At 43.1% G+C, this 13598-nt stretch overlaps 1 protein-coding gene across 1 annotated transcript; it reads right to left on the bottom strand.

The window, feature by feature from the left end:
* Nucleotides 1–8478: 8478 nt before the first annotated feature.
* On the bottom strand, nucleotides 8479–13581 carry LOC146551109 (P2Y purinoceptor 1-like). The gene has a single exon (XM_085260642.1). The coding sequence runs from the start codon at nucleotides 10578–10580 to the stop codon at nucleotides 9546–9548; it is 1035 nt and encodes a 344-aa protein (XP_085116768.1). The 5' UTR covers nucleotides 10581–13581; the 3' UTR covers nucleotides 8479–9545.
* Between the last annotated feature and the right edge of the window lie 17 nt (nucleotides 13582–13598).

Raw genomic sequence — 13598 nt, 5'->3', positions numbered from 1 at the left:
TACAAGCAGTCCACGGCCCGAAAACGGTGTTCCCTTTCCTCTGGCAAGGGAACACCGTTCACCGACCACCTACCGATGGGTTCTGGAGTAGGGGGGGATGCCAAGCGGGCGCCCCTAGCTGCGGGCACAGATGGGAGCATAGGCGGTGCAGTGCAGAACTCGGGACGCAACACAGGTCTTTGAAGCCTGGACCATTGTTCAGCTTCCCTCTCTCACGGACGATTATCAATTCTACGGGAGAGGGAAACCAATTCCTCAATGGGGCTGCCACGATTAGGTGGATCACAATTATGTTGACTATCAAAATCGTCGACAACAAATTTAATAGTCAACGCGTCGTTTGATGCTTTGTAAGATCCTGAAAGACACAGGAATAAGTAGTAGAGTGTAATAACGGACTGAAACAGAAGATGGCAGCAATGCATCTACAAGGATGCCAGCTGCCATTAAACGCCAAAAAAGAAGAAGAAGAAGAAGCAGCTTTTGGTGTATCATAGCTGTGTCCAAATTCAGGGGCCACATCCTTCCCTGCTTCACTGGGTGAATGGGTTAAATGCAGAGGAACTATTTCCCTATGGGGACTAACACGGAGCTAACATGGGGACTAACACACACACTTTACACTTTACACTTCGGGGGCGCATTTGTAGACCGATTATGTGACCGCGACATGGCAAAGGCTGTCCAAATTCGAAGACTACTCTAAATGCGGCCGACAAATGTGTCATCCTTTTCCCCAGATTTGAAGAATGGGCCGGGTGTATTCCTCACGGCTCAACCTATCCCAGAATTCATAGCACGGCCCAGCCAATTCCAGTTTCCAACAATGGCGGCAGCTACTTAGTTTTAATGCAACATGCCACATTCACTTTCTTCTATGCTTTTTCAGTGCTTTCTTAAGCTAACATTCACACTCCAATGGATACATTAGAGATCATCTTGGGGTTAGTATCTTGCCCAGGATACTTTGGATGCAGACTGGGCTGAACCACTAACCTTTCGATCAGTAGATGACCTGTTCTACCTCCTGAGCTACAGCCACCAGCAAGTAAGTGTAAAGAAGTGTTGCACAAGCAAGCATCCATTTGATTACTTCTGCAACATGCCTTTTCTGTTTACGTTATAATGTGACCATTAGGAACTATTATTAGAAGGTACAGTATACATTTTCATTTCTATGCATATATGATTCCAAGGTTTATGTATCCATAAAGTGGTGGTTTCTAGGGTATATAAAAGTAGATTTAGAGGCAAAGCCTTCAGTTTTCAGGCCCCTCATCTGTAGAACGGCTCCCAGTTTAGATTTGGGAGACAGACACCATCTCTGCCTTTAAAATTAGGCTTAAAATTTTCCTTGTTGCCAAAGCATAGTTTGGGCTGGATTAGATGACCCTGAATCCTCCCTTAGTTATGCTGCATGATTCTACTTGAGGTTTCTTCTTTTCGACAAATGCATGCATGTAGTGCATCGTCTGATTGCTAGAGTTTTGTCTGTATTGATGTAGAGTGTTTACCTTACAATATAAAGCACTTTGGGGGTGACCGTTTCTATGACTTGGCACTATGAAAATAAAACTGATTAAACTGCTTGTTCACAAGAAGTGTTTTATTCTATGACTTGAAAAGTACTAAGAAAATATAAAATATATCACGGTGGATATGTTTTGCTTTCAAATTAATTAACCAGCAGCACTTTATAATTTGATCTACTGTACAGCTAAGGCTGTAATTCTTCCAAAATTAAATTGCAAATGCAATTAAAGTGAAATTTCTGTGAAATCAGGGCATAAAATTGCAATTAAATGTCATTTTATGAAATTAGTCAAATGCTAGTCATATGCCATAATAAAAAGTGCTGCTAAACATTATGTTTTAAAATCTTCATACAGCAAACCAACAGTGAATGTCCTATGGTCTGGTTTAGCAGTTTAATTAGCAGTTAGTATTACACGCAGGTCTCTATGAGAGAATAATTCAGCATAAAAAGTGTAGACGAATAGTAATATATATAAGGTTCAAGTGTGTTTACAGGGTGACACCAGAGCAAGGACAGTACAGGTATGAGCCTCCCTCTGGTGGTAATTTAAAATATGAACACATAGTGTTTTTGAAGCATCTGTGAACTCCTTAATATTGTTTTTATTTTTTATAAATATAGAATTATACAATCATATTTTAACATCTTTTAAACAAAAGAGAACTGAAATAATCAGAATTATATTTTTGTATTGTTCTTAAAGCACTTCTTTAACCACTTTTTTAATCACATGACTATATGCTGCCACACAAAGTCCAGCTGAAGCAGGATCTGGTTATCTAACTGAAGGCATCTAATATCACTCCCATTCAAATACAGACACAATGGAGACTGCTTTATAAGATTCAGAGTCTTCATTATTCACAACCACAATTTGTTGTGAACAGATGCCGGTACAGGAGAGGAGAACAGCAGAGGGGAGTTAATCCAACAGTTCCAGATGTTTCTCTTCTGGTGACCAAAAATGTGTTGAGAAACTTTTACTCACTTGAATGAGTTTGTTTTGGGGAGGGGTCGTTGTTGAGAGCGTAGGAGGAGGAATCAGACTACAGGTGAGGGATTCAAAGTTCAGATCAGTTCCAAGGATTCAGGTAAATTGTACAGGTTAGTAATATGTTCTTGAGCCAGATGGGGTAAAGCTGGAGATAAGGAGACACAGACACAGGTTAGCACAGAGGAACAGAGGACCAACAACAAGAGTCAACAGCCACCCAGATTCACTCATCCAATAAGTGATGGACTTAGTGATGATGGATGGATCCAAGATGAACAACTGAGGAATCCAGAACCACTCCTCAAGGTATTGAAGGTCTGAGGGTGTATGCTATATGACCATAATCGCAACAGGTGGTGGGGGGTCGGCTGGAAGGCTTAAATGACTAAACAAGACAAGTTTAACCTGGCATCATTACTGTCTGTATTTCATAAGCATGTAATGTGGAGCCAGTTTCTTGGACAGAGATTTTAGAGGTATGTCTTTGGAGGATAACCAAACTTTCTTAACTTTCAATGTATTAGGTGGCGCCTAAAGGATGGACATCCCATCCGCCAACGTCCATACCGGGTTCCACAACACTTAGTGGATAAACTGCGACAGGAGGTGGAGAAGATGCTGGAGCTTGGGGTGATAGAGCCGTCCTGCTCAGAGTGGTGTAGCCCGGTGGTCATCATCTTCAAGAAAGATGGCTCCCTACCCATCTGCATTGATTTCCGGAAGCTTAATTCCATTTCAGAGTTTGATGCCTACCCCATGCCTCGAATCGAGGACTTGCTGGAGAAGATCGGAGCGGCCAGGTACATCACCACCTTGGATCTGTGCAAAGGTTACTGGCAAGTGCCACTGGAGGAGTCTTCTCGACCGTACACCGCCTTCAGGACACCTGCCGGCCTGTTCCAGTTCACGGTGATGCCATTTGGCCTACATGGGGCACCGGCCATCTTTCAACGGCTGATGGACAAATTACTACAGGGGTGTGACCCTTATAGTGCCGCCTACCTGGATGATGTAGTGATCTTCAGCAACACCTGGGAGGAGCATCTGCAGCACCTGTCCGAAGTCCTGGGAAGAATCCATAAGGCAGGGTTGACCCTCAACCCCTCTAAATGTGAGTGGGCACGGCAGGAGACCCGCTACCTTGGTTACCAAGTGGGCAGAGGTGAGGTGCGCCCGCAGTTGGATAAAGTGGAACCTATCCAGAACTGCCCTCGGCCTCGCACCAAAAAGGAAGTCCGGTCTTTCCTGGGGCTGGTTGGCTGGTACCGAAGATTTGTGCCCCAGTTTGCAACTATTGCGGCCCCTCTTACTGCGTTGACCAGCAAGGACCAACGGAATCCTGTCACATGGACAGCGGAATGTGAACAAGCCTTCAAAGGGCTGAAAACCTGCCTGTGTACGACCCCAGTTCTCAGGAGCCCAGACTTCAGGAAGAGATTTCTGGTCCAGGTGGATGCCTCCAAAAGCGGCCTGGGAGCAGTGCTGGCCCAAGGGGACCCTGGAGATGAGCATCCGGTCCTATACCTAAGCCGCAAGCTGCTGCCACGGGAGACCAACTACTTAACGGTGGAGAAGGAGGCCTTGGCTATTAAGTGGGCACTGGAGAAACTCAGGTATTATTTACTTGGAAGAGAGTTTGAGCTGGAAACTGATCATCGAGCGCTCACCTGGATCCATTCCATGAAGGACCATAACAGCCGACTGACACGCTGGTACCTTTCACTGCAGCCTTTCAGATTCATCATCCGTCACAGACCAGGCAAACTCAATGTAGTGGCAGATTATCTCTCCAGGTTGCCGCACAACGCCAACCTCCGGATGGAAGGGGATGATGTGACGGAGTTACGCCGTCCCGGGCTGCAGACAGCTGATCTGGGCGCATACATGCACCACCACCATTAGTTTCTACAATTAACGTGGCTGCGCGTCTTTTCGTCGACCGGGCAGATAAACAAAAAGGGGTGAGAGGTATATTTTGAGCAGCGCAGAGGGTGGCCAACATATTTTCCCACTTACCTTTAATAAAGCTGGTCGCGGAGACTCGCTGTGATCGCCGATTATACGGGGGTTATGCAAGCCGATGGTATGGTGTTCCGGGGTTTAAATAGTGGGTTCGCGCGCGCTTGAAAGGTCACGCGAACTGCATCATTTTTTGGTTTGTTTTTTGTTATTGTGAAACACTGTAGGCTGCCTGGAATTGGCCATAAATGTCTGTATATACATATATGTATTGTAGGAATACAGCGGGAAATAAGCTGAGGGGGAAAGATTGTTTGGTAAAAGAAATAATAAAGAGATGACTATTATGCCTAGTGGGAGGGGCTATGGGGTATAAGAGAAGGCGGTCAGGGCCTACCTGGCGTCTTTTTTCAGTGAGATGTTACAGAGAGGGTAACATGCAGACTGTGTTTTGTATATAGATGTTTGTTTTGTGTTGACTTAAGTTAGTTTCCTATTTTCTTTGTAAATAATTTTTTGTGCACCTGGGAGGCCGGCAGAATAAATTATCCACACTGAATGCTTTCTGACTATGCCTGCATTTGTTCGGGAGAAGTTTAGGAGAGGGCCCCGCGACAGAGACTTTTAACTTGGCGTGTTTCTTTTTTGTTATTATTTTTTTACGAGTTCAAAATGTGTTCATTACATAAATAAAATTCAATTTTCTCTGTAGCACTTCATGGATTTCATAAGCAACACACTATAGTAGTTTATACAAAGCGTAAAGGTAAAAAAAACAGAATATATACAGTGTTATCTTCATTTTAGATGTCAAAAAGTATTTGCGGCTCTCTGTCTTTTCTTTTCCATGAAAACTGGGTCCAAATGGCTCTTTGAGTGTTAAAGGTTCCCAGCCCCTGGGCTAGGTCTTTGATTGACAAGACAGAAAGAGCCCATGATATTTGATGCTAGTTTTAAATTGGAGCTTGATTCTAACTAAGGTGAGTGTTCCAAATTTTTTTCCTAATTTCTGACAAATGTAGAGTTGAAAACTTACTTGATTATTTTTATCAACAGACTGTATGCCTGACTGGCTGGAGGTGTTCAGAAGAAACAGCTGAAGATAACGGTGCAAAATGGGCAGGCAGGTAGCAGGTGCTTGTGTTATGTAACCAGCTTGCATGAGCATGAGGTTTGAATGGCAGCAGATTTGAACTCAGGATTGGCAAAGAGGATGTTTCAGTCAACCTTTCCCTGAGGGATGTACTGGAAACTGAGAGAGTAAGATTAAACAGAGCATGAAGCTGTCATGGTCCTGGGTCAAGCGACCCAGTGTTTGAGTTTATGTATCTTTTGTACTTCTGTTGTGCCTTAGCTTAGTGCACCTAGTTAATTTCTAGATTGCTGTTTAGTCTTGTTCCTTAGTTGTTTATGTCATCTTCCCCTGTACTAAGTCTCCCTGGTTCATGTGTCACGTCTGCGTGGTTATGTTTAGTTCATGTCTAATCTCCATGTTTCCTGTTTTACTTTGAAAGTCTGTATTCAATGTCAGTGTGTTCAGTTTCACCTGTCCTGTCGTTATGGTTCATGTGTGTCAGCTGTGTTCCCATGTGTGACCACTTCCCCTGATCATCCCTCATGTGTATTTAGTCTCTGTGTTTCATGTAGTCTGTGTCGCGTCGTCTGTGTTCCCACCCCCTGTGTTCCGTATCTCCAGCCATAGCTTTTCCTTAGTTTATGTCCAGTTTAGGTTTCTGTTTGAACTATTACTCTTATACTGCCCTCACTCTGGTTTGTTCTGTTCATCAGCCATGATAAAAGGCCCGCTTTTGTTTAATCCACTCCTGTATCTTCGCTTGTGTTCGCACCTGGGTCCACCACACACATTTCCGCACGGTCTGCCTCCGCAGATCATGACAGAAGCAACTAGTTGTGAACAAGTCCACATTAAGGAAGTCAGACTTGAATTTTGAAATAAAATTATACCAAACTTTTTTTTAGAGAATTTGGCTATATTCCATTCAACACAGTGCAAATGGCTTGAATACGAAAAACACAAAAGCCACAAAAAGGTCCCAAGACCATTTATGGGTTAAAACCCTTGATGCAACAACAATCTGGCAGCAAAAGGGAAGCACAAGTTGGTCTAAAAACATTGACTTAAACGCTTTTCACTGATGAGGAAATGAGAAACCAGTGTCACAGCTGAAGCCTGTGAAAAACAGAAGATGTATGTAGTATTATTTATTGTATTGTCTTATTACTTGTCATTTCTGTTTGTTGAAAAAACCAAAAAACAAAACAAAAAAAAAAGACCCAACTATTTATTATATTATTTATTATTTTTGTTTCTTTTCACTCCGGACCGTGTGTACATAATTTCGTTCCACCTCATGTTAACATGTGATGCAAATGACAAATAAAGCTCCTTGAATCCTTGAATACGTGTTTGAACGATTACTTCTTCACCTGTGACACTGCAGTGACTGGCGAGAGATAACAATCTAATTACAGAGACCTGCATAAAGCAGTTAAAGTGGTAACTGGAGCGCCAGGTGCAGCGCTAGGAGTCAGTATACCATGGTCCACACCCTGTGTTTGATTTTGTTTCACTTTTTTTTCTTGAGGCTGGTTAGTTTCATGTTGACTGGTTAAGTTTAAGCACAAAAATCTCCCTGATTACTCTTAGTTAGACAACCAAAGGCAAATATACCAACAAACAGTTTTTTAGTGTTTCACTACTGGAAAAGGGTTCATGTTTAGTCCACTTTTATTTGTATGAATTTTTACTTTCAATATTTCTGCATTGAATAAAGGTTTATTATCAACTGCTTACAAAACTGACAGTAACACAGTTTTGTAAATGAGGGTCACAATTAGTACAAAAAAAAAGATATTTTCTATGTCTGGTTGGATAGCCATCACCAATTTGTCAGTCTGTGTCTCGAATTCCCACAGGATCATAGCTCGGTTGTTTAATGTACGCAGTTGTCGTAGTCATAGCCTGTGCTGGAAAACTGGGGTGCAACATCATGATAACAGCTTTGATTGGCAGCTGTAGTTATGTAAAAGCTATGCCCCATGCACAGATGGACACTTCTTCCTTGTTTGAGCACAAATGCTGTTAATCATTCTGTGATTCTTGAAATGCACTACACCATACACACTCTGGTGTGTAATTTAAGAAATAAGTGATTTCTAAAAGTAAATACTCTACTATAAACATGAGGTTGACAGTAGTGAATCACCCACTGCATGAGTATGTGAGTGGGCTGAGCAGCTCCTTTAGTCAGAGACTGAAACACCCTCGCTGCAGGAAGGAGCGCTTTCGCAGATCATTCATCCCAACAGCAGTTAGACTCTATAACTCCTCAATCACAATGTCATAAGTCACTGGACACTGTGAACATCCACGGTCACCACTTCATGCATATAATGGACCTTCCATGTGTACGGACATGTGCAGGTATATATGTCTGTATACGTATACATATGTATATTTAGTGTGTACATGTGTGTGTGTACATGTCTATAAATAGGAATAGTAGTGGTACAATAGCTATATCAAGCTATATAGTTTATGTCTTCCATATTTCCAACCATATCCATAATCACATACTGTGTATGCTACCATTGTATATAGTGTATTATCTTACTTTTTTCACTGATTGTACTTATTTGTATTTTTGTATTTCCTTCTGATATCTGTACCTGAGCTGAGGTGACACAAAAATTTCCCCGTTGTGGGATCAATAAAGTCTTGTCTTGTCTTGTCTTATCTTATGATTGAAACAAAAGGTTAAAGTCTCCCTCTGGTTGGGGTTTAAATCTGAAAGCAAAAGTTCTCTGAAAGCATGATGGAAGTTTCTAAAAATGACTTCATTAATCTCATGCAAACGTACACTTATCTGGAAAAGCCGTGACATTCTACAGAACATTAATATGATTAACTTCCGAGATTAGAGTTGTCAAGGAATGAAATACTTAGAACATATATTAGAATGAACAGACTTTATTCCATTTGACAGTTGTACAGTATGGGATTAACAAGAAATTAATTAAAATAAATTAAATTAAGGTTTTTAATTTTAAACTGACCAATAAAAAAAGGAAAACAAAACAGAGGTTGCCACTACAAAATACATGGAATATACATCTGAACTCTGTGTCAGCAATAAACACAATAAACTTTACAGGCTTGAAGGTAGATTGAGTGTGAAGTGTGTGTATAAAAGTATGTATGTAGACCTTTTTGTTAAAAGTGTTATTTAAAAAAAACAAACAAACAAAAAAACCAGAATAATAGTTAAAAGAATGATATAAAATGAATTACATGATGCAGTCTTTAAACTCAGCTGTGCTTGAGAAAGCCAAAGTCAATACTGACAATACAACATCTGACAATACTGCCAGACCAGCTGCCTGAGCTGAGCAGGGAAATCCTTTACAAGGAATAAAACCAGGGGAGTCCAAACACTATCCAGACACACAAGACCACAACTTATCTGATGAGGACCAAAAACTCCCTCATCCCAATCTGGACTCATCCTCCATTTTGACAAAACTCTTGAATGAAGGCTGAGTTTCTTGAAAAGTGCAAAAAATACAGTAATAGCACTAATATGAAATAAATTATACTAATCTGCCAGAGCTCTGTCCTGATCTATCATTAAAGTGAAAGTTGTTGTTGTAAGAGGTTTGAATAATGCAATTTTCAAGAATTAAATTACATTTTTTTCAAATACATAACATCATTATTTAAAGGCTAATAGCTAGTGAAGCTAATACAGAGCAATAACAAGGAATAACAATGACATCTTGCATACAAGATAAGGAGAATGAGTTTTAAAGCAAAAGAGTAAATGCATTCCACCAGGTTTTAGTCATTCACAGAATACAAGGCAATAGAATAGGAAACAAAACATAGACAAAGGTATATATACATATTTGTCTAAACACTTGTGCCAAAACTGTTATCCAGAAAAAGTGAGTGATAATTAAGAGAATGAAGCACATTGTAGTACATAAAGCAGTCTTTAACTTACTTACTTTTGCATGCAAAGTCATTATTTACTGTTAAGATATTGCTCTGTTTGCAGTTTGTGCCACAGGCACACTGACATAGTTTGACACAAACAAACGAGTAAATGTCTGACGAAACCGCTGAAGCAGCTGTTGGAGCTGAGCAGGAATATCCAGGACATGGAGGTAAACCAGGGGGTTCAAAACACTATTCAGACACACAAGACCACGACTGATCTGATGAGCACAGAACACTCCCTTATCCCATGATGGATACTTCTTGTTGGTTGAAAAAAGTACTCTTGAATAAAGGCTGAGGTTCTTAAAAATATGATAGGGGATGTAACAGACCGAGAAGAGCAAAATCAAAATGAACATCAACTTTAAGCTTCTTTGTTTCACCACCTTATTAATGGTATTTTTGCGGCAGAGAACAAGAGTCACATGTCCATAGCAGCCAAGAAAAATAAAGAAAGGCATAACAAACCCAGTGAGAGTCCAGCCAACACTGTATTTCAGGTAATCCTCCACATACTCTGTAGAGGTGGTATGGTAGCATTTTTCAGTTCTATTTGGTGAGTTTTTGGGAAAGAGCACGTCTGGAAGACTTTGAGCACTCACCAACAGCCAAACCATGACTGAGATAACCACAGAGGTACGGACAGTGATCCTTCTCTTTGCTTTCAGTGGATGGACAATAGCCAGGTACCTGTTCACACTTATACAAGTGAGGAATCCAATGCTGCCGTATAAATTCAAGTTGAAGTAGAATCTTGTGATCTTGCAGAAGGCATCTCCAAATATCCATTTATTCTTCATAAAGTAGTAGGCTGTTAAAAATGGAAGTGTTGGCAGTAATAAAAAATTGGCAATTCCAAGGTTCAGAAGAAACACATTAATGTGTCCAAGACTTTTCCATTTCTGAAGCAGAGACTTCAGTCCGCATACATTAGCTCCCAGACCAATGATGAACACAAAGGTATAAATAGCAGGCAGAGTTATCTGTTCATAGACTGAACGAAACCATTCAGTCGTATTCATTCTGTCTCCTAACATGTTGTCCACAAAAAGTGAAAACCAGATGTACATGTTCTTCCTGCTTGTGACCCTGCAAGTTTGAGATACGTGTGCAAAATCTCATGCATCCATTTCCTTGCTTGTTCACAAGAACAGCTTGTTATTGTCTTTTGAAAATAATAAAATTGTGTGTGTTAGAGTTGATTTTTTTTAGATTGTCATTTGTGCTAAGATATATATAACCATTGCTTGTATGTGTTTTGATAAAATGTTTCTTCCATATTAGGTTCCCTACATAAGATGTAGGAAGCTGTCTTGTTGCTACAAGTTTCAATCGTATCTTTAGAAACCACAAGTTCCTGTTTTTAAAAATAGTCGGACTGCTAACTTCTGTTTTTGTATAGAGCGATTTGAGAAGAGATCGCGCCATGTATGGTGTGACAGGAGATGGCACACACACACACACACACTTGCTCATATATGCTTGCCTTAACTGTTATGTGGTTAACTGAACTGTGTGTAGCTGCTTTTTATTAATAAAAGGAGCCATAAGGGAAGTCAGGTTTGAAGCTAACTGAGTTCACATGAAGGATGAATAATTCTAAGACCCTGGCCGGACTTCCCTTGCAAGTGAAACAACAAAGAGCGCTGTGTTGTCTTGCTTTGTTTGCAGTTTGTTGGTCTCTGTTTCAGCGGGGTTTGTTTGAATAAACCCAATAGTGCGGTGTTTTGTCTGTGTTTTTCTGTGTCTCCTTTTTCGCATAGGTAGGCGTGTGCAGCAATTCACCAAACCTGGCACACCTGTCATTCATTAGACACTTAGCGTTCTTAAGGAGCTGCCCGACAGGGCTCTAGTGTCGCAGTATTGTCCTTTCTGGAGTGCCTCTAAACCGGCCCGGTTGCCTACTGGAGCTTGTGGATTTATTTTGCTTGTGACTGAATGGAGTTTTGTTTCCTCCCCAGGATTTTTGCCTCTCTGTTTCTCTGTTTAGCCTCGTCTGGTTCGTTTCCTTCCAGAGGTTTTTGCAGACAGTATCAGACAGCTCTACACCTCTCTCTATAAATTCTGGTTTATGTTTGTTCTCGGTTTTGGGCAAGACCCTCCTAATTCTCATGTTCCTCTCCCCTTAGATCGAGTGCGTTACTAGTGTGTGTTTCGTCCCCTGGACGTCCTGGCTCCACGTTACCATTTACATTCTGTTGCAAATACATTGTTTCTGAAATTCGCCCTCCACTGTTTTTTTTTTTTTTTTGGTCTGTCCCATTTGGTTCTTTAGCCGTCAGAATTGTTGTCTGAAGGCCAAAAAGGATACCCAATGGATTTACTTTACCAAGTGAATCATCATGGCCTTGCCGTATTGGTCCATTTGATCGACCTTTGTTATTATTATTTATGTTATTTTATTTTCAGTTCTTACAGACGGGACAGACATGACTAGGGGATAGGAAAGGGAGAAAGAAAGATGAAGGAAAAGAAAAACAGAGGGGAAGAGGGACAGTGAGAAAGGGCACTTAAAAAGAGAAAGCGAGAGAGAAAAAAACTCCTGGATCACCCATTGAGAGAAAAAGAAGAGAAAACAAGAAAAAAAAGAGAGCAACACAACACCATCGCATTAATCTAGCTAAGTGTAAACAGCAGTAAATACTAAATATTGAATGTTGTGGTGCAGCACGCAGGACCGACAGCGCACAATGTGCTTTGAGGTAGCAGCCAAGAAAGGTGTAGTTTATGTCTATGGACAGTGAACACCCGTGTGCACACCTGTGTGGATCAGCGTGCTTGTATTCAAAAGGTTTCCCCATGTAATGGTCTGCTAGAGGGTGTAGGGAGCCATAGCCCCGTCCCCCAGGGCATGAAGCAGGAATGGAGGAGATCCAGATGCCAGACATCCAGAGGCCCCAGAGTGCGAGAGCCCAAGGAGGACCACTGGAGGGGCAACCGTGCCACCCTCCTGGGAAGAGCTGAGGAGAGCCCCAGACGAGAGGTCACCCAGCAGCCACAGAGCAGAAGACAGAGGGGGCTGCACTGGTGTGCCCGCCGGCTCTGCCGGTAGCCAGCTGTGCCAGAGTGAACCAAGCCGCAGGCCCAGAGCCCGGAGACCCGAGGGCTCCCTACGCCCTGGAAGAGGCCTGACCGACCAACAGGCGCCAGGCCCTGCCAAGTAGCCACCGGGAGTGAGCTGGTACATACCTGAGCGCCCAGCCCCGGACACCAAGAACCACCAACGCACCGACCCCTGAGGGCATCAGCCACACTGGTGGAGGCAGCTACGGTTGTAGCCACAGCTGCCCTGGGGCAGACTGACAGAAGCGAGACTGCCATATTGCGCCATCAGCCCCTCTGGCCAACACCAGTAGGCAGTAGGGTAAAGTGTCTTGCCCAAGGACACAACGACCAGGATAGAGAGGCCGGGGATCGAACCGGCGACCTTCCGGTTACAGATGCGCTTCCCAATCCCCTGAGCCACGGTTGCCACATAGACACCAATGGACATTGTACACACAATCACACTCCCCAAACATACTCTATACCCCGGGTCCAGGTACCCTCGCCCCCAGAGGGGGAAACGGCACCTAGACCCAGGAGATGTTACCCTTTCCCCTGGGGTGGAGGAAAGCAGACCGCCCCGGCTCCGCAGCAGTAGGGAGGCCCCGCATCCCAGATCCCAATCGGACGGCCAACACCTCCTCCCAGAGGTGGGGTTGAAGAGACAAACCGTCCTCTGGACACCGTTAACGTGCCCACCCTCATGGCCCTATATGTATGTGTTATGTGGATGTCTAAGTTGTGGAATAAAATTGAGGCACAGGTGGCCAGAAGGGGACGAGGGGGGGATGCCTCCCCTGCACCCTGGTGACACATCTGCACCCCAAGGCCCTACTTGTGTGGGTAGGTGTGGTGGAGCGGGAAGAGGGAGGCAGTCGGGGATGGGGAGGAAAAGAAGGTAGGGGCAAGAAGCCCCTCCCTGGCGCCAGCTGATCCCAGTAGGCACCCCTGTCCTCTGACACCCACCAAGCCAAGGGGGCCCAGGCCCATCCAGACCGGGGCCTACGACAGCAGCACCGCTAAGCCCCACAGGACCCGGGGAA

Source organism: Mchenga conophoros, linkage group LG20 (assembly GCF_057382185.1).
Source record: "Mchenga conophoros isolate Kocher_MC1m ecotype Shallow Benthic linkage group LG20, M_conophoros_male_GT1.1, whole genome shotgun sequence".
Taxonomy (NCBI): Eukaryota; Metazoa; Chordata; class Actinopteri; order Cichliformes; family Cichlidae; genus Mchenga; species Mchenga conophoros.
The sequence above is the reverse complement of the archived record's forward strand: the minus strand, read 5'-3'. Positions and strand labels throughout refer to the sequence as shown.